The sequence below is a fragment of the Megalobrama amblycephala genome, linkage group LG17 (assembly GCF_018812025.1).
Source record: "Megalobrama amblycephala isolate DHTTF-2021 linkage group LG17, ASM1881202v1, whole genome shotgun sequence".
Lineage (NCBI taxonomy): Eukaryota > Metazoa > Chordata > Actinopteri > Cypriniformes > Xenocyprididae > Megalobrama > Megalobrama amblycephala.
The window spans coordinates 67,501-92,500 of NC_063060.1; the positions used below are offsets into that span (position 1 = coordinate 67,501).

The following is a 25,000-nucleotide window of genomic DNA, read 5'->3' on the forward strand; positions in this document are numbered from 1 at the left end:
AACAAGTGACACTAATGAAATCTCTCTTATATTTGAGCTTCATCTTTGAGTTTTCTGAGCGTTTGTCCACTGACACAGGAACAGTATCGGCTCTTGATCCGAGCAGAACCGCTGTAAACCGAACTCAAATACACACACAGGCACAGTTACAAGCAGTTCATCAAAAGCCCTTGAATCACTAGGGGGAGGAGTCTGCTAAAAGAACTTAAAGTACCGTTTCCATGGTAACGCAATGTCCGATTTTTGATAAGTGTTTTTGAATGATATCTAATTTATGATGATGATTACTAAAATATGTGATAGGGAAAAAATTGTCTGCTGTGCATTCATCATCTGCTGAGAATTACACATATAAAGCACTTCTGCACCAGCGGTGTTCTGAAATGAGGAGGCACATTTTATATTTATTTAAGAATCAATGTAAATTCATGCATTACTCTTAACGTTGACACATCTTGTTAAATGAATATTACTTTACATTACATCAAAAAAGAAAAAAGAAGCCAAATACAATTCTATTTTGTAATTTTACATTAACAATGTAATAAATGTTCTATTTATCAAAACCAAGTCAATCTCATCAAGTTAGTGTTTTAAGCATTTCTACATTCATTCCAAAATAATATCTAAAGGCAATAATAATTTAAACAATATATTTTATTTGTGTATTGATGTTTTTCTTTTTAATAGTCATCTTAGGCTATTTTATCAGTCATGCTCCGTAAACACCGTCTGTCACAGACACGAACTGTATTTTTAATTTCACCAAGCTGATTGCACTAAACCCCCACAGTCATCATGTTTTCAGTCCATTTCAACTTTGATTTTGACGTGACATAAAGCGGTGATATCTAACTGTGATCTGTTTACTTACTTTCAATTAGTCTCTCCATTGACGCCATCATTTGTTCAGTCAAACTGATACGAGGAACGAGCACGTCAACGAGAGGCGGGATTTATCGCACAAACCAATCATATCCAATCATAACCAATTAAATCCAATCAAATCGCGATGGAGACAATGCCTCCTCTCACGTGACTTTCCCCCATTCATTCTCAATTACCCCCCACAAAACCCACCGCACGCCGGGGATCAAATGGTTTTCTATGAGAGCAAAGGGAGGCATGACTCCTGCTGTAACTTCACCTGCGGGTGTCGCTGTTGGGCAGTGTTCCTTAAGAAATACGCGTGAATTGCGCTCTTTTTAATGTCATAATTTGTAATATTTGCGTTGTTTTATATGTAATATGGATTATTTTCTTATCCTATTTTTTTTGAGGAGGCACTGCCTCCCTTGCCTCCTCGGAGGAAACGCCCCTGTTCTGCACCTTACAGAAACATCGTTCCAGTGTAATACAGGTCTAACGGTAGGACAGCCAGAAGCCTGGGTACCATTTTGATTATTTCACCACAGCCTCGACGCAAATGTCCGTTTCCATACATTGAATGGCATTGTGAACATGACCGGCTGTGGAAATGGTGCTTCAGCTCAGCGTGCAGCTTTAGGCAGTTCTGCACTGATGCTATGAGCAAACAAAGCTGAAAGATGAGCGTTTCAAATAATAATGTTGTGAGTATGAGAGCTGGACGCATTCACTAAACACACGCAACACAACAAACAGCACAGGGTGGCGCTAGAGAGCAGCACATTTTCATAGTAATTCTCATTAACTGTGTTTTAGATCTGTGATGGACGGGTCATCGAGACTCCAGCATCCTCACGACCCCACAGTCGACCGGCCGGAGGAAAATGGATGGACGGATGGGTTTTAGATCACAGATGGGAGATTCAGTTTCATTGATGTAATTATATGTGAGGATGGTTGAACTCCGTCAGACAGAAAGACAGAAAATCTCACCTGTTCAAATTCTCTCAGCGTGTGTGTTTGAAGAGGAACTTTATCAGTGTCTTCACTCAGACAATCTACAAACACACAAACCCTCGTTATTTGTACAATATTCACTATCTGAGCATATGTGTGTGTGTGTGTGTGTATGTGAGTGAGTGAGTGAGTGTGTGTGTGTGCGTGTATATATGTGTGAGTGTGTGTATTTTTGTGATTTATGACACAAATGTGTATAATGTCATGGGTATTACACTGGTATTATGATATAAACGTGTGAGAGTGTGTGTGTGTGTGTGTGTGTGTGAGTGTGTGTGTGAGAGTGTGTGTGTGTGTGTGTGTGTGTGTGTGTGTGTGTGTGTGTGTGTGTGTGTGTGTGTGTGAGAGTGTGTGTGTTTTACCTGTCATGTAACCAGTAGCTCTGCATACATTGCCCTCTCCATCCACAACAAAATCCCTGAGGAAAACAGAACAGACATCCATAAATCATGAATTAATTTGCTGCTGCACTTTAATTTGACCAAGCAGCTGTTAGCTGACACGACATCCACAGATTCACTATATAATGATATTCAAAGTCTTTTATTTTATTTTTTAAATAATTAAACAGTAATGAACAAAGACAAGCTTTCAGAAGGCCTTGAATCTTCCTGCTCTCGTTGTGACATTTCAATCTAAAATCAGATTTCCTTTTAAACATAATCTTGTAAAATTAAAAAACATGATTAGATAGTAAAAACAAATTTAATAGGAATTACAGCCTCTTACGCCCTCTGCTGTATGAAGGTCAGATGATATTTAATATAAAACAGTGTAATGCAGGATGAACTCAAAACAAAGGAGAGCTGGATCCAAATGAACTTATTTTATTTAACAGAATATAAATAACGAAACAAAACAAGCATGGGAACTAGAAAACCAGGGAAACAGAATGAGTGCCCAAACAAAACAACAATGTAAGGACAAGACTGGACGAGGAACACAAGAAATACTGGAGTTTAAACAAAGACACAGAACTAATCAACTACAGAAATGGCACACAGGACAGGAAACAGGAACTGAAACAGGGTAAAATGCAAGCTAAAAGTCCAATAAACAAAACACACAGAACACAAGCCAGGGAATATGTAACACACAGCTTCAGTGCCTTACAAAACGGCCATAATAATCTGCACTTGAATCATTGGGCTTATTTTTATTTCAAAGTTATATCATTTTATATTTTCAATTCACATACGACACTAAAATGACCGATCTGTGAATGACTTCAGTCTTTCTCTACAACAGGAAACTTCAGCTAAACAAACACAAAACAACTAGTGTTTATTTTCCAGAAGACACCAAAAATTTGAAAGTCAAATTAGAGATCAATGACAAAATGACTTTCTGGAAATATCTGTTTCATTCTCCTTACTGAAGGATCGTGTAATACCCAGGTCATTATACAAATGTGTGTCCTCATAAATCACAAAAATGTGCACACACACACACACACACACACAGATCATCACAAATGAGCCTGGAGAGAAAATGGAGACTCTCGGGAATCTCACACGTTTCTCCTCTAGATCAGAGGAACACGAACAAAACGCTGAGCTTTGGTGTTCTGTTAATTCTATCTTACCTGACACAGACTGTGCATAGAGATCGACTCAAACTCTCTTTGATACAGAAACAAACCCTGTGCAAGTTCTTGTTTTTAATGTGACAATATATTATACGAGAAAGAATGCAATTTTCTCCCAAATATCCACACGATTGGAAATGTGACAATGATTTTATACAACAGTTCAACAAACAAAAATGTACATTTTAAATACAGTATTGTTTTCTCTATTTTGCAACACAATAGTTCCAACTAAAGAGTGTTGAAGGCGTCAGACTGAAGTCTGAAAGCAAAAGATCTCAATCTGAACTCAATCACTGCTCCAATGATCTCCTCTTCAGCTCTTACGGACTCATTCTCAGGTCAGATTTTATTTTAGAAGAATCATCTGAGACAAACTTGATTCCTGAATGAATAAGGTCTCCAGGTTATGAAATCACAACAGCATGTTCCTCTGGGTTTAATGAAGTATATATGCTCTATTTAACTTGATAAATCTATCTGTTACGAACACACCGCTCCAAGACTTGAGTGAAGATCCACGTGCAGCGTTTATTTAGGACAATCCATCAGAGTAGTCAAAACAGGCACATGGTCAAATACACACAGCGTTCCAAACTAGGCAGAATCCAAGAACACTGAGAACATGAAACACGGGAACAAGAACACAGGCGCTCAGAAACACTGCCAAGACTACGGCCCAATCCAAATGAGAACACAAAGACAAACAAGCTAATGAAGCACAGGTGGAAACAATCAGGCATGATGAGAATAATGGGAAGAGAGTTGTGGGAAATGTAGTTCATGTGTGAATGTCAATGAACAAGAGGCTGGAGATCGTGGCACTGTCACATTTGTGTTATATTTCCCTGGCATCGAATCATTAAACCCTTCGGTTTCTCAGTTTCTCATTCAGCTTGACACAAACTTCACAGTCAGATTCACAAGCTTGCGATTCGATTAAATTCCGGTTTCGCTTCAGTTTGATTCGATATCGGTTCATTTGGGATATATTTGGTACAGCAGGATATGTTGATTTTCCTCAAGAGAAAAAAAAATTAACTTGTTAAAATTCAAAACAATGACATATTGGAGTAATTATTACACTGAAAGCTTAAGTAACATTTTATTATAAATAACAATAGATATTTTTATTTGGGGAAACACAGACAGGGTTAGGGTTAGTCTCTGTGAGCCTCTTTGAATCGCGATAGGGTTGAAACCTTCCCATCAGACACTGAGAGCATCAATCATGTGATCTCTGGTAATGACATGAACACTTTTAAATCTCTGAAATACATTATCTGAACGCGTCGAACTGAAAACAGTTCTCGACTGATCATGTTTAATATGATGCAGGCCTCTGAGCATCTGCAGTCATGCGCTGATGAATGAAACACACTTTATTCTGGATATTATTTCTGATCTCATATGAACTGCGCTGAAACAAAGGCTTGTGCATGCGATAAGCTACAATATGAAGCAACATTCATGATCACTGCGGATCGATGTGTTCAGAGCACAGAGATGAGAGTAATGTGGCATTGACCATCACGCGCATCCTCACCGCTCGTGCGCAGCGCTGCTCGCGCTTTCCGCTCCGTCGGTCCAGCTCATTGTGGAACACCGGGCCGTTACCGATCATTCCTCCATCTGTCAGTGTGTCGTTATTCCTCACGGACAGAACCGACGACAAAGGTGATGTTGGTTCGCCATTCTGTGCGCGTGCATGAGGACAGATGCTGCGCGCGCGCAAGTTCGGTTCGGTGTGGCTGTCCTACATTCACGGTCCGAATGAAGCTCCCTCTGCTTACAGTTGACCTACATGAGCCGAACCAGAGCCGTCAGAAGGCTTCAGAACCTCAGCTGTAATGCGCATGCGTGTGTCTGCGCTGATCAACGTGATCACGAGAGCATTTACCTCAAACTGCGATTTCTGGTCTATGAAATAACTGAGCAGAACTAGAAACATTAATATTCATAACAGAAATTTCAGGCTTGTACATTTCTGTAATATTTCTCCAGGTTTTAGTACCTTCAATAAACATATCATGTAAAATAATCACAAATAATCAAAACGTGTCATTCATGTGTGGAGAGTCTTTGATGAGGCTGATGATGTCAGTTGCAAAAACATGAAAGTGAAAGTTCATTATTAATATAGCCTAATGAAATATATAAATGGCATGTTTATTTATAGGCATCAATCATTGTTTAAATCACTGAATATCATGTCATGTTTCTGGAAATACCCCATATAATGTATTTTCATATTTGAAAAGAAGAAATGTATCGACACACAATTGAATCTTGTTGAATTTCACTCTGTTTTATTTCTTCTTCCTTAAATTCAACCTTGAATTACAATCCTGTATTCTGTTTGGTATACTTTATACTTTTGGTCAGGCATTCTTAATTCAGTTCTGTCTTCATTATCGATGTGAAGCACAAACGAACACAATAATCTCTCACTCTTTGTCTAATGTTGACATGGGGAGTTAAACTGTGGTATGAATGCTTTTAAACATTGATTTGAATAAAAGATTTAAATCAAATGTATATATGTTTTAATCATTTATTTTTTGAATCTGTAATTTCTTGTTCTGGATTCTGAGAGTCAGAGAGCAGATCGAGGTTTCTGTTTTAAAACACCTGATACAGCTGGTTAGGAGAGAGAATGGTGAGACAGATGTGTGGGTCTCCAGGACCAGGATCCATGAAAACCACTGTTCAACTGATCCTGGGAAGTTGCATTACTGACAGAGACCAGCAGGCGTCACACAGTCACCGTAAACCCGAACAACCCATGAGTCAAATATATTGGAATATACTCGAATTAATCGCTGCCCTGTCGAAGCTCTACACGTTCTTGCCGAATGCCACCCGCGGGCCGGTGCGCGGCGCTCTGCCCTCCGTCCCGTCAGAGATGATCCAGATGGCCGGGGTGATTCTGCCGCCCTCCATCACCACTTTGATCTCCTCGGCGCGGGCCATCTCCTCCAGCTCCGGGCTGGTCTCCGGACACCAGTCCACCATGAACTTGTCTTTGTTCTCGCACATGTTGATCTCCTTCTCCTCCGGCTGCGGCCCGAACAGACAGTCTGCGGGAGACAAACCGTGACAAGCTGCTGTGGACCCGTGATGAGGCCGTGACCGACATGGACCCGGTTCACATTCCCGGTTTCTCAGAAGCAGAAGTCTTTTTGTATTATAACAACTAAATTAGTTTCTGTTTATTTCCTATAATAACACTGATGCATCATCATCATCCTTACATCTAAACATGTTACAGTTTAAAAGTAAATCCACATTGTTCTTAAGGGGATCATCCTACCCTAATGCATTACATTTTAAGTAGACAGACTGAAACAGTATTTTCTTGTAAAATGTACTACTTAAAAAGTGTTTTTTAAATATTTTTAAAATGACAATATATAAAAATTTGCATTGTTATAACTGTGGAAACGACACTTCTGAGAAACTGAGACTTCATCAGATCTTTGAACAATGTTTAATTCAAACACTTGCAGCATGTAAACTATATATTTTGTGATATGATGAATATTTCTGTATTTTAGGAAGTGCATCAACCTTGGCATCAGAAAGTTACTTGGAGAGTGAAACTATAGATGAGGACTCTGACCATCATCTCACCTGCCAGGTCGTGCAACAGGTCCTTCATGAGGTGGCCGATGATGGCGTAGAGCGTCATCACTATGACGATGGAAGCGAGGATGATGTAGAAGACGTGAATGGGCAGATGAATGGCGTCTCGAGCAGGTGGGATGTAAGTCTTGAAGAAAACCTCCTCCTCTTCTGCAGGGGGCAGCGGCGGCGGCTTGCTCGTGACGGACATGATGACACCCGCAGGTCCAAAACTTCAATGAGTTTATCGTCACATCTCAGATTATTTTAGAGGATTTCTTGCAAGTCATAATAATTTTGATAGTTTTACAGCACACATATTTCAGTGAGCTCAAAACACTTGCTTTAATAACATCAACTGATAGAGTTTTTATTTTTGAAACTTTAAATGTAATTCTGTGCAAATAACACAAAAAACACTGTGAAAGTGAGGAGCTCAAAACTTACCGTCCGGACGAGAGTCTGTTTACAGGCCCTGATGAAGGGCAGACAGTGTTCGTCCAGGGAAATCGCAGACGTTCATGTTTGCCTCTTCCACTATAGCTTCAGCAATGATCGAGTCGTGAGGGATGGAGACGCTGATGTACACATGAGCAGCGCTGCGATTGGCTGAGACTGTCAAGGTCAAAGGCTTTATCAGCAGATATTATCCAGCTTTGACATGGCTTACAGGCTAGTTATGGTTAATCACGAGCTGAGAGAACAGGTACACACAGTAAACAACTTTATTAATAAAACATGAAACTTATCGAATGATGTTCTAAGCTCGTGTAAAACGTAATGCAACAAAGTTAATCTCTCTGAGCAGAAGCTCGATGAATCCAGGACACGATAAAGACAGTTAATTATATAACCAGGTCACTAGTGTATGATGTATTTCATTCTCTCGACAGGATTCATCGGCGCTTCGTGGTGTTTTGAAGCTGAACGTCTCGCATGTTCTTGTATATTTCGAAACAGACAGGAATTAGAATAATCTAGAAGCTCATGAAGATGAATCAGACACAAGCTGTTGGTTCCTAACAAGGAGAGGCTTTAATTCTATATCTCATTTGCATAATTTATGCATATACAATGCCAAAATATGAAACATCCCAGAATTCATTTTCATGAAGTTGGGAACTCAACAATTACATTGATGACATCACATGACCACACCCTCTTTTCATACATAAAGACACTGTCATCTACGCGTTCTACACTTCTACAGCAGCAAAAAGAGCATGTGATGTGTTATAAACACGTGGAAACATTAAACCCAGAGTACAGTTGACACGAGCTGTATGGAGACTCATAGTGACGTGATGAAGTGTTGCTGAAGGTGATCGGTGCTGTTGAATCCTGGCAGCAGACCGGCCCGCTCTTCCTCCATCCCGACCTTCTCCTCCTCTTCACTGCCTCTCTCAGCATCACCAGCTTCAGCTTTAGGGCCAAACACCCAGTCTGAGGAGAGAGAGCGTGAAAAACACTCAGTTCACATGGAGGAACACACACCAAAATCTGTGTGTGTGTGTGTGTGTGTGTTAGGGTTACATGCTTTCTATCCCAGTGGGGACTTCAACCGGAATGCACACAGACTCATGGGGACTCGTGTGAGGAAACAAGCTTATAAATCATACAGAATGAGGGTTTTTGAAAATGTAAAAATGCAGAAAGTTTTCTGTGATGGGTAGGGTTAGTGTAAGGGGAGAGAATATACAGTATAGTGGGCATGTTTTTGTGAAATATCAGGTCACAAATGTTTATAATGACATGGGTATGACATAGGTATTACAAGGAGAGGGTGACTTATGAGGACATTACTCCATGTCTTCACTTTTCAAAAGGCTTATAAATCATACAGAATGAGTTTTTGTGAGAAAGTAAAAGTGTGCACAGTTTCCTGTGATGGGTTAGGGTTAGTGTAGGGGGAGAGAAAATACGGTTTGTACAGTATAAAAACCATTACGCCTATGGAATGACCCACAATTCACAAAAACAAACGTGTGTGTGTGTGTGTGCACTCTAAAAAATGCTGGGTTGTTTCAACACAAATTTGGGTCAAATATGGACAAACCCTAGCAAACATTTGGACGTTTAATGACCATTGAATAGACGTCCCTCTGACACGTCCTGTCATGGTTGAAAAATAGTTCCAAAATGAAATTTGAATGGCCAATGTTTGCTGGGACCCAGCAGTTGGGTTAAAATTTTAATTTAAAAAAATGAAACCAATGGCTGGGTTTGTCCATATCTGACCCAAATTTGGGTTGAAACAACCCAGCATTTTTTAGAGTGTGTGTGTATGTGTGTGTGGTATCTTATTCAAGCTATTAGCATGTGTTCACTGGGAATCAAACTCATGAGCTCAGTATTGCTCCACCAGGAATAAACAGATAAATATTTGCGATAAATATCTTAAAATACAGTTAATCAAACATCTTCATAGTTGCCACACTCAGTCCATGAAAACTAAACGTGTGAGCGATTAGTTCATGCAGCAGCTGTTTACTCGTATCATGGCACAAAAAACTACAGATGTTTCTAAAACACAAAGGAAATGCAAACATGGCACTCGATGCAGATGTGCAATAATGAAACGGCTTTCCTCACATGATAAAGAGCAGCGCGTTTCCTTCTTCAGCATCAGTGAGTGTTTGCAGCTTTTGTAATGGATGTGTTCGAGTTTGAGTGAACATATGGATCTCAACATCACACAGTGTTGTGAAGAGCTCAAAAGTGCAAAAGATGCTGGAAAATCAAAGAATGTGGAGGATCTTCCTGAAGAACAGTGGGTCGTTCAACTGATCAGGACGAGCAGAGACTCACAATCAAAACACACTGACCATCAGAAGAACCGAGAGGATGAAAACTTCTCAACAGCATTGTGTGTGTCGGTTCACTTATTATTGAGTGTCGTGGGCTATATCAATATCTGTGATGTGAAAGAGCTTCATCAGGACAGGACTAAATAAAAAACAAATTTTAGGAGGTGCACAAACCACAGAACTGCCATTTCTGCAGCCCACTTTGAACACGAATCAACAGTCGAAAAGAAGGTCTACATCAGCTGTAACAGTTATCAAACAACAAAGGCTTACATGAGAGAATGGAGCAGAAACACAACACGCCACCAGACACGGGTCACACGGGTACCTGCCAGGTCATGCAGGAGGTCGTTTATCAGGTGACCCACGATGGCATATGTGGCCAGAACCACCAGCACCAGGCCGGCGGTCACGTACAGCACGTGCGGCGGCAGAGAGATGGAGTCTCGCGCAGGAGGCCTGAAATCTACGAAGGGAGACGCGTCTCCTGCGTCAGACTGCAGCGAACGGTGAGAACGAGACGCCAGACGGCCGACGGCCCACGGACGGGAGGAGGAGGAAAGGAAGGAGTCCATGTCAACGGCGGATTCTTCACTCTCTGTCGCTCAACGATCCTGCTAAACAATAAATCTGCTGTGCAGAAAATGAGAACGAGAGAGAGAGACATATAGGACAGCGCACTTAATTCCAGCTCACCACACAGAGAAGGTAAAGAAGGTTTTAAAGTTTTCTAATAACAAACAATTTCTGCCTGGATTAAAGGAGCTGCAGATTAAGGCCGTTTTAATCAAATCCTGAATCCAGCAGACAGAACATTCCCAAGATTATGAGAAAAAAGTCCAGAGATTCCCATCTAATCCACCAAAGAGAGAGAGAGAATAATGGGAAGAATGATTGGCTGACGCATGACCAAAATCAGACCCGTTTCTTGTTCTTTGCCCTGAAGAGTGTAATTCCTGCGGTGATACTTCAGTAATGTAGTGCACACACTGATAAATATATAAAGCCGTCTTACCTTCATACTTCATGTCTGTATATGTGATCTAAGACTAAACTCCTCATGCTACTGAACTCCCGCGCGGCTCCTCTCTACTCGGGACAAACTTCATCTGGATCTCCCATATTTAACCTCATGAGCTCGTACATGAGAAACGTCCATTCCACGATTGTCATGCCAATGTTGAACACGAGGATTATTATCATTAACGGGTGCGGCATACTTGTCTCCTAACATGCAGTCTGTGTGGATCCCTGCGATATGCCATCCTGCTATAATCCATTGATCGTATTTGAAAACATCGTCATAAGCATCCCTATAACTAATCCACCAGTTTATCTAACAACCCTTCTGCACAGATCCCATAATGCCCTGGTCCTGGAGCCCCTCAGCGCTGAGGGCGGCTCTGTGCAGATCACACCCAGATCTAAGTATAGATCTATCCCTGTGCCGGAGCTTAAATGACATTCACAGCTGGATGTGCCAAAACGTTCTTCAGTTAAAATGGAGGTAATTGTTTTTGGCATATCTGGTCATATTTGGCATTAAAGATGAAATATCAAAGGAAAATGTATAACTTGACACCAAGAGTCTAAAAACTAAATGTGAAGTCAGGAATCTTGGCGTCATCCTGGATTCTGATCTTAGCTTCAGAAGCCACATCAAAGCCGTAACTAAATCAGCCAACTACCATCTAAAACATCACAAATCAGATCTTTTGTGTCTAAGCAGGACCTAGAGAAGCTTATTCATGTGTTCATTACCAGCACTGTAGATTACTGACTTCTTACTGGCCTTCTTAAAAGACTATTAGACATTTGCAGCACAAGCTCCACAGTAAAACCAGAAAAACTGAACATATCACACCAGTTCTTAGGTGATTACACTGGCTTCCAGTGTTAAAGTACTTTTAATTGGCTACAAATCCCATAAACCTCGGACCAAATACATGGCAGATATGTTGGCAGAACACAAAGAATACGAGTGGACCTCTCAGAAGGGAAGGATCCAGACAGTTAAATTCAGAACATGGTGAGATGGTAGATTATGCCACCCACAGCTGGAACAGCTTCCAGAGGATCTCGGATGTGCCCGTCAGTAGAGTCCAGATTAAAAACACATCGGTTTACAGTTTTTAACAATCGCTAGGGCACATTTCTCAATACTTAGGTCACTTTTTCAAAACTCTTCACACAGTTCTCCTAACCAACTTTCAGCTTCACAGCACTTTATTTGCACTAAATCTACCAAAACACTTCATTCATGTCTCAAATCAAGTCATTCCTCCAGAACGCTAGCAAAGGTTTCACCAAACAAACACACTTTATCACTCCCAGTTACTCTGGGTTTGGGCTAAATTCCGAGCTCGGAGCCCTCGATCCCCTCGGACAGCACGCCAAATACACTTATTTTACTCGTTTACTCTATTCGATCATTTGTAAGTGTGAATTCGAGAAAGCACCTGCCACAGGTAATCAAATAAATGAAAAAAATATATAAAATATCTATTTTTAAAGATTTATTTTTGGCATTATTGCCTTTTTATTATGATAGGACAGTGAGTAGACAGGAAGCAAAGTGGAAGAGAGAAAGGGAGGACGGGATTGGGAAAGGTCCACAAGTCGGAACTGAACTCGGGTCACCCGTGCTGCCCACAAGGCTATCGGCTCCGACGATAGGATATTATTTTCAACTTGACCACAATGTTTTATTCTCCAACATTCAATAAATTTTGCCTTATCAAAAATTAACCTTTATGTTATGACATCGCAGACTCTAATCGATAAATCAAAATATTTATTGCATTCATGAAGAAAAGGCTCAGCACTCCTCACTGGTGTTCAGCATGTCTTTGGGCGGATTGGCAGCAACAGCCATTTTAGGGTTGTTTGTGATTTGGTCTTAGTGACTTAGGAGTCCTCTTGACTACTCCTACTTCTTCACAGATTTAGGAGCTGGTTTTAGCACTAAAATGATTTAAGAAATACTCGTAGAGCAAAAATTTAGGTGTCCTAAAATTAAGACTGACACCCCATTATTTCTCCTAAATCGTTAGGAGCTACTTTTAGCCTTAAAGGTGCAATAGGTGATTCTCTACAGAAACATTTTTTGTTTTATTCATTTAAAGTCACCTCATATCTTGATAGAAATCACTATGTTAAACGGTCTAAATGTATTTTTATAAATACATATTGTCTGGAAGGTGAAGGACCATAAAATCCAATGACTATATTCAAGCTGAATGAAATATTATGATGTCCTACCTGCCTGTCAAAGTATGTTTTTTTTAGTATATTGAGTACAAAATCAGTGCACGAAAATAGAGCACTTTAAGTACATTATAGAAGTGTACTTGTTTTTTCACCTGGTTTAGGAAAGCTGGTGAGTTGCTGCTAGTATAAAATCACAAACCGAAACTCTCAGACTCTTCCAGTCAGATAGGGACGTCCCGAATTTAGTAATCATTTTAATTCTCTGCTTTTATTGCTTTTTTTTATTTCTTAGGCATGATATTTTTTTATGTATCTGCTGTGATTATCTGGATTATTTACATTTCTTTTGATGTAAAGCACTTTGAATTACCATTGTGTATGAAATGTGCTATAAAATGCAAACTTTTGAAAACGATACCGTTATCATCTCTGTGTAAACTACAAAAATGTGAGTTTGTGAAAACGGTGATGTCATGCACATGCGTATTACGTGTTCAGACTATAGACGTGTTTATTTACAAAGTGACATCGCTAACTACTGGCCTGGCAGCAGAATACAGTGTTTTTAGTCGTTTTCACAGATCTGTGCGAACGTGGATCATTTTGACAACACTGTAGTCTGTATGTGAAAAACACAAAGGAAAAATTTTCAGTTTTTAGTACATTGTTGTCATGTAAACACACCCTTAGATGTCTCCCTCATCAAACACCTCGTTCAACTCATCAGCTCGTTAGAAGAGACTCCAAGGCTGTGTCCGAAATTGCCCCCTATGCCCTTAAAGGATTAGTTCACTTTCAAATAAAATTTTCCTTATAATTTACTCACCCCCATGTCATCCAAGATGCGAAACGATTGGTCATTTTCGGAAAAAATGTAAATGTATATGCTTTATAAACAAATGATCGCCTTCCAAGTGCTTCCGCCAAAATCGCACTTTCGCATTCTTCAAAAGGTTTACGCCGTATGTCCTACACCTTCTCTATTCTACTTACGGAACGAACGCAGCGTCAGTTACATTTTTTCCGTAAGTAGAATAGGGAAGGTGTAGGACATACGGCGTAAGCTTTTTGAAGAATATGAAAGTGCACTTTTGGCGGAAGCACTTGGAAGGCGATCATTTGTTTATAAAGCATATACATTTACATTTTTTTCGAAAATGACCGATCGTTTCGCTAGATAAGACCATTATTCCTTGTCTGGTCTCGTTTAAAGCTGCACTGAAACTGTAATTTTGACCTTCAACCATTTGGAGGCCAGTGAAGTCCACTATAAGGAGAATTATCCTGGAATGTTTTCATCAAAAACCTTCATTTCTTTTCAGCTGAAGAAAGAAAGACAAGAACATCTTGGATGACATGGGGGTGAGGAAATGATCAGAAAAATTTTATTTGAAAGTGAACTAATCCTTTAAATAGGGTGTCATCCACCCTCCTAACATTCTGAATATCACAACAAAACATGTTTTGGAGGGAAAAGAATACAATATTTTCCTCCAATCATAATGTAGCGCTGTAGGGTTAGTGATGATATATATCAGGATTTGGAGTGAACAGTGATCCGGCCACGATCTCTTGAAAGTTCAACAGAAACTTTGTCAAATAAAGTGACTGAAAAAACGCACCATTTTTTTAATGGATAAGAAATATTCAGCATAAAGAGTACAAAATAAATCAAGATATAATCTATTCATAGTATCAATAAAGATTATATAAGCGAATGAAAGTTGAAACATGTGACACTTTTTCTCTTACCTGTAAATGAACATCCACTCCACAATTCCCAAACGCTGCTTTTTGCTACAAATTGGACAAAAAAAGAAAAAAAAAAAAAAGACTGACAGAAATGAAGGGGAAAATCCTTCTCTATGAAGCCGTGTGCGAACTACCGAGGGTCGTGTGTGATCTACATGCTGACGGACCCTACACTTCCTCCTCAGCCTCTTTGAAGAAGACCTCCGACATCAGGAGGGTCCAGAAGGCGATGGATATGGACACATTGATCACGACCATGAAGATCATGAGCGGATGCAGCATGCTGACGGCCTGCTGGAAACCTTTCTCTGAGGTCGTGTGAGCGTGTGAGCGTCCGTCTCTCTCTCCAGAGACGAAGATAATCCGGCTTGTGACCGCAAACAAGGGATAGAGAAAGAAAGTTCAACCGCAGCACATATGAACCCAGCAGGACATGTGATGTCGCTATATTACCGTACGCTTATCTACGGGTCGCTGCCCCTGTTTCCTTTATCTTCCAGAACTTTGAATGACCCTCGACCCCCATCTCAAGTCAACAGATATAATCCTCAGTATAATCAGACGCTTATTCATAATCTAAACCCTCACAGAGACAGATGGCACGTCATGATGAGCGCTAATAAGGGATCACCCACACATGATCACTCTGTCATCATCAGCATCATAAAAATAACAATTAAAAAAACAACAACAAACACAGAGACATTTCTCAAAAAGTAACTGAATGAATTTATAAGTTTGTCCATGAATGACACACCGCAGCATTAAAATCACACAGAATATCATAATGAGAGAAATTTACATCTTTTTCACGTTTAATGATTTGAAAGAATGTCAGTGAATGATTATTAAAACACATCCATACATTTAAAACAGTCTTTTTGAATAATCACATGATCGGCTCAGCGTCCTGTTGTGGTTGAACACACGGGATACAGAAGCTCCTGAAAGTCCTTCATCAGATCCGTGCCTGAATCCGCAGGATCTCTTCTTCATGATTTCTGGTACATTACTGGATGTATGACGTCAAGATCACACAAGTGTAGAGAATCACATTAACATCCTGCACTAACTAACCCTAACAAACACAACACTGACCGTCGTCAGCACTGGATCGCACCGTCCGCCGCAGCTTTCGCTGATTGAACATGTTGAATCGGAGCTTGTCTGGTCATGGAAGTCTGAGAAGTGACTGCGATCTGGCGATTGTTCGCGTCGGTCGGTGCGAATCGGCCTTCAGCAGTTCAGATTCGACGAATGTCTGTCAGATGTGTGTCGGCGCGTCTTTCTTTAGTATAAATGACTCCTGCTGTAATGCTCTGAATCCGTTAAAATCACTGTCATCATTTACACTCAAGTTCTGGAAAACACACAGCACACTTCCTCCGTCCACGTCACGCGTCCTAACAGGCCAGAGTCCTCTGCTGCTTCTCCTGCTGCAGGAAGTACTCGCAGAACAGAGCGCGCACTTCCTCTCCGTCCCGGTCATCGGCCGACGGCGACACCTCATCGGCGGGCTGCGGACTCTCCTCGTGCCGCACCGCCTCCTCCCAGCGCTCGTCGAACTCGTCACCGTGAACCTCGCACACGTTGTGCAGGACGCAGCAGGCCAGGATCATGGTGGGAACCACGTCCATGCGGCAGTCGTTGCGCTTCAGCAGGCACTGCCAGCGCGCCCGCAGCCGCAGGAAGGCCTGGTCCACCACGCTCCGCGCGCGCTCCAGCTTGCGGTTGAAGGCTCTCTGTCCGGCCGTGAGCTCGCTGGACTCGGGGTGGCTCTTCAGCAGCCAGCTCTTCAGCGGGTAGCCGGCATCACCCAGCATCAGGTAGCCCAGTGGGCGGCCCATGAAGTCCAGCGGCGGCTCGTGCAGCAGGAAGCCTCCGTCACAGCCGCGCGCCCACAGCGTGGAGTTCTGCAGGATGGCCGAGTGCTCGGTGCTGCCCGGGAAGCCGGCGCACACGTCCCAGAACTGACCCAGGCCGTTGACGGCGCCCTGCGTGACCACCGACAGCCAGCCGCGGCTGTTCCAGTAGTTGTCGGTGTTGCTGGACGGCGCGATGATGGGCACGTGGAGGCTGCCGACCGCACCCACGCAGTGCGGGAAGCCCCAGCGCGTGGCGAAGAGCCGGGCCGCGTCCTCCAGCTCGTGCTCGCTGGGCGTGCGCAGGTAGAGCGGCCGCAGCAGCAGGACGATGGCGTGACACACGTCCCGCACGCACTTGCAGACGGTGGAGCGGCCCACGCCGAACAGGGTGCTGATGGTGCGGTACTCCACGTTGGAGGCCAGACGCCACAGCGCCACGGCCACCCGTTTCTCCAGCGGCAGCGCCGGCCGCAGACGCGTGTCCTGCCGGTTGAGCCGCGGTTTCAGTTTGCCGCACAGCAGGAAGAACGTCTCTTTGGTCATGCGAAACTTCTCCAGCCAATCGGACGGCTGGAACTCCCTCATCACCACCCGCTCCCACCAATCGGTGCTCTCGATGTTGCTCCAAACCCGCGTGGGACGTGCCGGAACGTCACTGATCGGACGGGACGTTTGAGCGATCATCATCTAGGAGAGGAGAACGAGTCTGTTAGAGTTATCTGCACAACTCTAGTCAAGTCAGCTTTATTTCTACAGTACAGATCGATTCAAAGCAGCTTCACAGAAATAAACAGGAAAATGACACAAACTTCATCAAATATCTGCTCTTATAAGACGATAGAGTCATTATTCAGATCCACTCAGATGATATTAACCCTTGAGCTTCCTTAGGAGCATTTTTGTCTTTTTCGGTGTTTTATCATTTTGCATGTGTTAATCAACTACATACGTTTTGGCACAAAGTACTTTTTATTGCATTTTTTTTTAGAGTGTAATTTTACTATTTTATCCTCATTTCCTTTAAAGGGATAGTTCACCCAAAAATGAATTCTGTCATCATTTTCTCAAGTTGTTCTGAAGCTGTACGAGTGTCTTTGTTCTGTTGGACTAAAAAGAAGATATTGTGAAGAATGTTGGGAATGTTGCTGATCGACTTCCACTGTAGGAAAAAAATACTATGGAAGTCAATGTTTGATTACCAACATTCTTCAAAATATCTTCTTTTGAGTTCATGTTTTATTAAGTATATATATATGTTATATAAAATAATGTTCATAATGAGATTAATCTTAAGTCTCCAAGGCTTCACATTTTATGACGGTTTTTGAGACATTATGCAAACCCAGGTGAAAAACAAGTACACTTCTATAATGTACTTAAAGTGCTCCATTTTCGCACACTAATTTTGTACTCAATATACAAAAAATTCTTAAAATAATCTCAAGAACATCTAAGTGTACTCAACTGTGCTATTTTGAGACAGTATGAAAAATGTGCTTTTAATATACTTTTAAATGGATATTTAATATACTATTTAAAAAATATATTTAGTTACCACTTTTTTTTAAAATACAGAGATAGTGTATTAAAAGCACATTTTAGTTCACATTTCATGCTGTCTCAAAATAGCACAGTTGAGTACACTTAGATGTTCTTGAGATTATTTTAAGAAGTACTAAAGAAGGATTTTTAGTATATTAAAAGGTGCTAAAGAGGATGTTTTGTTTTATACATTTTTGCAATATTACTTGAAACTGTCTTTACTAACTGATAAAAGACTATTTATTAGGTGCACTGAAAGGAATAATATAAATATACATCATCTGTGCACGAGGTAGGGCCTTAAAAACATCAGCCAATCGTTTACGCGATCATCGATTGGCCCTCTGGCTTGTCAATCACTGCCATGATGTTCCTTGTGAGAGATGTGCGCGCTCCAGTAACTCTCCACAGGCGCCGCATGCAATGTTTTTGTCAGGAGTAACAACCGCAGATTATGAGTTACCTGCGGTGAGTCCGACATAATGAATCCACTAACACGACACAGCGAATGCCGGTGGTAAATAGGGATGTGTCACGATTTTCGAATATTCGATTAGTTGATTTAATTATAGAATATCGAATAGGTTGTGCGATTATCGTCTTAATAAAATTCCCCATTTGATGCGGTGGTGACTTGTAACCAGAGGGTGGCGCACGCTGCCAATAACACAACTAAAAGCTAATCAGCTCAGACATTGCCTCACACACACACTAGACTTGTGCGGCATAGAACAGACACATTACAATTAATTTTAACATAAGTGCCGTCATTCAGTCTGTTCACAATATGTTATTACGCGTTTAGGCAGCCTAAAATCATTGTGGCTTGAGATAGCCACAACACCGGTATCATCACTTGCCCACTGCGGCACCGCCACCCACCGTCATTTTTATTTTTTAATTTTTTTATAGTAATAAAAATAATTTAGTTCAGTAAGAGAACAGACACTACAATTAAAATATAAATGTGTCTACTCAATTCAGCGCGAGCCGAACAAGAGTCTCAGCACAAATCAGCAACAGTCAGTCAGATTTCACTTCGCCTCACTCTTGACTGACAAGACGACGGTGGAAATTTTGGTTTCAAATCGAAATCTAAAAGCGTCCATTTAAGCAGGTTTGTCATTGTACTGCTTTGTTGTTGTGTTTTTTTATTAAAAATAACAATGAACTCAGCATTCAAGCAATCGCTGCTACCGAATTGGCGCTAATTTGAAAGTGAAAGTAAGGCTCACAGCCACACGGGCGTTCATAATGGTGCGGAGAGCAAGCGTTTTCAGTCTGCTCCGCACCGTTATGAATGACCGTGAAAAAAATATTGAAAGCGTGAATGGTCTCTCTCGCTCTCTCTTTCCGTTTATGTGTATGTAGCCTATACATGCGTGATGCGTGCATGCGGGGGAGGGTGCGATTTTCGAATAATATTCGAATAATTCCTAGCGATTTTCGAATATTGTTTTTGCTTGAAATGCCCATCCCTAGTGGTAAACAAACACTCGTGTTCCAATACTCCTGCACGAGTTTTGGGAGGCATTCCCTTGAAATGAGCTGTGAAGGAGGGGGGGCCGTTCTTACGCATGCGCTCATTTCAAAAACTCACTTTGTCGAAAACATCCTCTGTAGCACCTTTAAGTACAAAACACAAATATAGAGCACTTTAAGTACATTATAGAAGTGTACTTGTTTTTCACCTGGGAAGTTTTATAACCCTGTGTGGATATAAAATATAGCCTGAAAGGACACGAGAAGCAGCATTATAGTTATTTACACTGAAAAAGAGAGTTTGCATTCGGACGCTGTGAACCATCACACACACACACACACACACACACACTCATGGGTAAAATCTGATCAAAACAATCATAATCAGTCATTATATTATCCTATAATTGGCTCTAGTTGGCATTTTGTCTCATAATTTCGATGGCAGGACAATCACGTGTTATTTTCTTGATCAGATTTGAATTTAAATAAATAATAAAAATATTTGCAAACCTTAACCCTGACCCAACACAGTTCAGTCAATTAAATATATACTCCTTGACAACAGGTTATTGTACATAAAGTATTGAAAAACTGAGAGTGAAAATACCACCATCATATGCTGCTGTTTAATCAGTAACAGAGCTGACAGACATGAGCAAAGTAAACATTATCTTAAAATAATTTTTGTCCTAAAAATCTTTTTTATTCATGAACTCAACGCTCTCTAGGTGGCGCTGTGGAGTCATTTATTCTCACCATGATCATCCTCTTGTGTCTCTGATGGAAATACTGTCTGTGCGCGACGCGCCGCTGAACCTCGCGTCTGCGCTGCGCGTCCGCGCTGGTGACGTCACGTCGCCGCTTCATCAGCACGTAACTGAGCGTGAACATGAGCGAGCGCAGCGTCTCGTCGTTGGCCATGTTCCCGCCGTTAATTTCACCTCGGAGGTCCAGACGCCGCGGCAGAAGCGCGATATATTCGACGACGAGCTGCAATCAGTCCAGTTATTCCGCGCACATGATGCTAATTCATCATTATTAGAGCTTTCCTCACGCAGCTGCTGCTACTGCTACTGCTGCTGTGTCGCTGCTCCTGTGACGTCACTCTGCAGCGCCGCCTGCTGGCCTGACGTCACATCCGAGTTTTATCTGGAACAGAAGTTCATCCATGTGAAAATGTGCTTTTGTTTTATCTGCTGATTCTTTTATCTGATTCTTATTCATAATTGTACACAAATAAAATTATTTATGATCAGATCAGATTCTTTAAATTAAAAAACAATCAAGACTTTTGTCATTTATTCTTCATTTTATTTTTCCTTCTTATTTTTTATCTCTTCACTGTCCTTCTTTCTTTATGTTGGATTATCAGGTATAATATTGTTCCTTCAGTAAAAATAAAATATGGCAATATATTATGAATAGATAATAAAGAGTTTATTTAATGTTGTCAATATTTGAAGGTCTTTTGCAAAGTAAATATACCCAGTATTTTTGTGTTAAAATAATAATTTTGTTATAATCTTCACATAATAATGCTAAAAATACTTATATTGATGTATTTTTAAAATAGCCATTTATTAGTCGGTGTTATTCAGTGAACGAATTCACTGACACGTGACATACTTATTAAACATGCACATTTTAAATCTTTTAAAAAACCTTTTTGTAACGCTAGGATCACTTCCGCCATCCGTGTCCATGACAACCGAAACGCATCTTCCAAATGATGTCAGCGTCACATTACCCGTCATGCCTCGCGGTGGAAGGGCAACAAGCAGCAGCTCGCGCAGAACCGGCTCCTCTTCACCCGGTATGAGCTTCAATCATTTCATTCGATGATCATCAGACTCTTGTCTTATGTCACATCTCTGTCAGGACGAGCCTTTTCTCGGTCAGAGCGGCTTCATGACGACACAGCGCTCGAGACTTCAGTGAGAGACTCACAACTAACAGCAGATGAGCAGAATACAGAAAATCATGCAGTACTCTGAGTTTATCATCTGATGAGAGCTGCAGCATTCAGTATAAACTCGTCTTTATATGGCTTTATTTCAGTTTGAGCTGCTGCTGGTGTGTGATCTGGATTAGAGATTCCTGTCATGATTCCTGATTCCTGTCATGATTCCTGTCATGATTCCTGATTCCTGTCATGAGTGATTCCTTATGTCTGTCATGAATGATTCCTGTCATGATTCCTGTAATGATTCCTATCATGAGTGATTCCTGTCATGATTCCTGTAATGAGTGATTCCTTATTTCTGTCATGAATGATTCCTGTCATGATTCCTGTCATGATTCCTGTAATGATTCCTGTCATGATTCCTGATTTCTGTCATGATTCCTGTCATGAGTGATTCCTGTCATGATTCCTGTAATGATTCCTGGCACGAGTGATTCCTTATTTCTGTCATGAATGATTCCTGTCATGATTCCTGATTTCTGTCATGATTCCTGTCATGAGTGATTCCTGTCATGATTCCTGATTTCTGTCATGATTCCTGACATGATTGATTCCTGTTATGATTCCTGTCATGAGTGATTCCTGTTATGATTCCTGATTCCTGTCATGAGTGATTCCTTATTTCTGTTATGAATGATTCCTGTCATAATTCCTGTCATGATTCCTGTAATGATTCCTATCATGAGTGATTCCTGTTATGATTCCTGTCATGATTTCTGTTATGAGTGATTCCTTATTTCTCTCATGAATGATTTCTGTCATGAGTGATTCCTGTCATGATTCCTGTCATGAGTGATTCCTTATTTCTGTCATGAATGATTCCTTATTTCTGTCATGAATGATTCCTGTCATGATTCCTGTAATGATTCCTGTCATGATTCCTGATTTCTGTCATGATTCCTGTCATGATTCCTGGCATGAGTGATTCCTTATTTCTGTCATGAATGATTCCTGTCATGAATGATTCCTGTCATGATTCCTGTAATGATTCCTGGCACGAGTGATTCCTTATTTCTGTCATGAATGATTCCTTATTTCTGTCATGAATGATTCCTGTCATGATTCCTGTAATGATTCCTGTCATGATTCCTGATTTCTGTCATGATTCCTGTCATGATTCCTGTCATGAGTGATTCCTTATTCCTGTCATGAGTGATTCCTGTCATGATTCCTATAATGAGTGATTCCTTATTTCTGTCATGAATGATTCCTGTCATGAGTGATTCCTGTCATGATTCCTGTAATGATTCCTGGCATGAGTGATTCCTTATTTCTGTCATGAATGATTTCTGTCATGAGTGATTCCTGTCATGATTCCTGATTTCTGTCATGATTCCTGTCAAGAGTGATTCCTGTCATGATTCCTGATTTCTGTCATGATTCCTGTCATGATTCCTGACATGATTGATTCCTGTTATGATTCCTGTCATGAGTGATTCCTGTTATGATTCCTGTCATGATTCCTGTAATGATTCCTGTCATGAGTGATTCCTTATTCCTGTCATGATTTCTGTCATGAGTGATTCCTTATTTCTATTATGAATGATTCCTGTCATGAGTGATTCCTGTCATGATTCCTGTTATGATTCCTGTCATGATTTCTGTTATGAGTGATTCCTTATTCCTGTCATGAGTGATTCCTGTCATGATTCCTGTCATGAGTGATTCCTTATTTCTGTCATGAATGATTCTTGTCATGATTCCTGTCATGATTTCTGTAATGATTCCTGTCATGAGTGATTCCTTATTTCTGTTATGAATGATTCCTGTCATAATTCCTGTCATAATTCCTGTCATGATTCCTGTAATGATTCCTGTCATGATTCCTGATTTCTGTCATGATTCCTGTCATGATTCCTGTCATGAATGATTCCTTATTCCTGTCATGAGTGATTCCTGTCATGATTCCTGTAATGAGTGATTCCTTATTTCTGTCATGAATGATTCCTGTCATGAGTGATTCCTGTCATGATTCCTGTAATGATTCCTGGCATGAGTGATTCCTTATTTCTGTCATGAATGATTTCTGTCATGAGTGATTCCTGTCATGATTCCTGATTTCTGTCATGATTCCTGTCATGATTCCTGATTTCTGTCATGATTCCTGACATGATTGATTCCTGTTATGATTCCTGTCATGAGTGATTCCTGTTATGATTCCTGTCATGATTCCTGTAATGATTCCTGTCATGAGTGATTCCTTATTCCTGTCATGATTTCTGTCATGAGTGATTCCTTATTTCTATCATGAATGATTCCTGTCATGAGTGATTCCTGTCATGATTCCTGTTATGATTCCTGTCATGATTTCTGTTATGAGTGATTCCTTATTCCTGTCATGAGTGATTCCTGTCATGAGTGAATCCTGTCATGATTCCTGTAATGAGTGATTCCTTATTTCTGTCATGAATGATTCTTGTCATGAGTGATTCCTGTCATGATTCCTGTCATGAGTGATTCCTTATTTCTGTCATGAATGATTCCTGTCATGATTCCTGTCATGATTTCTGTAATGATTCCTGTCATGAGTGATTCCTTATTTCTGTTATGAATGATTCCTGTCATAATTCCTGTCATGATTCCTGTAATGATTCCTGTCATGATTCCTGATTTCTGTCATGATTCCTGTCATGAGTGATTCCTTATTCCTGTCATGAGTGATTCCTGTCATGATTCCTGTAATGAGTGATTCCTTATTTCTGTCATGAATGATTTCTGTCATGAGTGATTCCTGTCATGATTCCTGATTTCTGTCATGATTCCTGTCATGAGTGATTCCTGTCATGATTCCTGATTTCTGTAATGATTCCTGTCATGATTCCTGTAATGATTCCTGACATGATTGATTCCTGTTATGATTCCTGTCATGAGTGATTCCTGTTATGATTCCTGTCATGATTCCTGTCATGATTCCTGTAATGATTCCTGTCATGAGTGATTCCTGTCATGAGTGATTCCTTATTCCTATCATGATTTCTGTCATGAGTGATTCCTTATTTCTATCATGAATGATTCCTGTCATGAGTGATTCCTGTCATGATTCCTGTTATGAATCGTGTCATTGATTCCTGTCATGATTCCTGTTATGATTCCTGTCATTGATTCCTGTTATGAGTGATTCCTTATTTCTATCATGAATGATTCCTGTCATGATTCCTGTCATGATTCCTGTTATGATTCCTGTCATGATTCCTGTCATGAGTGATTCCTTATTTCTGTCATGATTCCTTTTATGAATGATTCCTGAATCTTGTCATGAGTGATTCCTGTCATGTATGGC

General features: G+C 40.7%; 4 protein-coding genes across 6 annotated transcripts in view; 1 reads left to right on the plus strand and 3 right to left on the minus strand.

Annotated features, from left to right (window-relative positions):
* wu:fj49a02 (myomegalin) overlaps positions 1-5,305 on the minus strand; it is a 54,094-nt gene extending 48,789 nt beyond the window's left edge. The window contains exons 1-3 of one of the 2 annotated variants that reach the window (XM_048162466.1): positions 5,019-5,305; positions 2,247-2,302; positions 1,861-1,925 (exon numbers count right to left, since the gene is read on the minus strand). In XM_048162466.1, coding sequence (XP_048018423.1) covers positions 1,861-1,925; positions 2,247-2,302; positions 5,019-5,068 — 171 coding nt within the window. In that variant the 5' untranslated portion in view covers positions 5,069-5,305. The remainder of the gene's footprint in view (positions 1-1,860; positions 1,926-2,246; positions 2,303-5,018) is intronic. The other variant, XM_048162465.1, reaches the window with a different exon arrangement.
* A 454-nt stretch (positions 5,306-5,759) lies between these two features.
* Positions 5,760-7,533, minus strand: LOC125250095. Its single transcript, XM_048162474.1, has 2 exons — positions 7,106-7,533; positions 5,760-6,552 (listed from the first exon to the last, which is right to left on the minus strand). Exons 1-2 carry the CDS (start codon positions 7,305-7,307, stop codon positions 6,311-6,313), a joined length of 444 nt encoding a protein of 147 aa, XP_048018431.1. The 5' UTR covers positions 7,308-7,533; the 3' UTR covers positions 5,760-6,310.
* A 575-nt stretch (positions 7,534-8,108) lies between these two features.
* Positions 8,109-20,889, minus strand: LOC125250093 (protein ANTAGONIST OF LIKE HETEROCHROMATIN PROTEIN 1). The gene is made up of 3 exons (XM_048162469.1): positions 20,514-20,889; positions 14,866-17,417; positions 8,109-8,539 (listed from the first exon to the last, which is right to left on the minus strand). Exons 1-2 carry the CDS (start codon positions 20,676-20,678, stop codon positions 16,269-16,271), a joined length of 1,314 nt encoding a protein of 437 aa, XP_048018426.1. The 5' UTR covers positions 20,679-20,889; the 3' UTR covers positions 8,109-8,539; positions 14,866-16,268.
* Positions 20,890-21,416: 527 nt separating this feature from the next.
* Positions 21,417-25,000, plus strand: part of LOC125250092 (fizzy-related protein homolog) — a 15,343-nt gene continuing 11,759 nt past the window's right edge. Inside the window, exon 1 of one of the 2 annotated variants that reach the window (XM_048162468.1) lies at positions 21,417-21,570. In XM_048162468.1, coding sequence (XP_048018425.1) covers positions 21,484-21,570 — 87 coding nt within the window. In that variant the 5' untranslated portion in view covers positions 21,417-21,483. The other variant, XM_048162467.1, reaches the window with a different exon arrangement.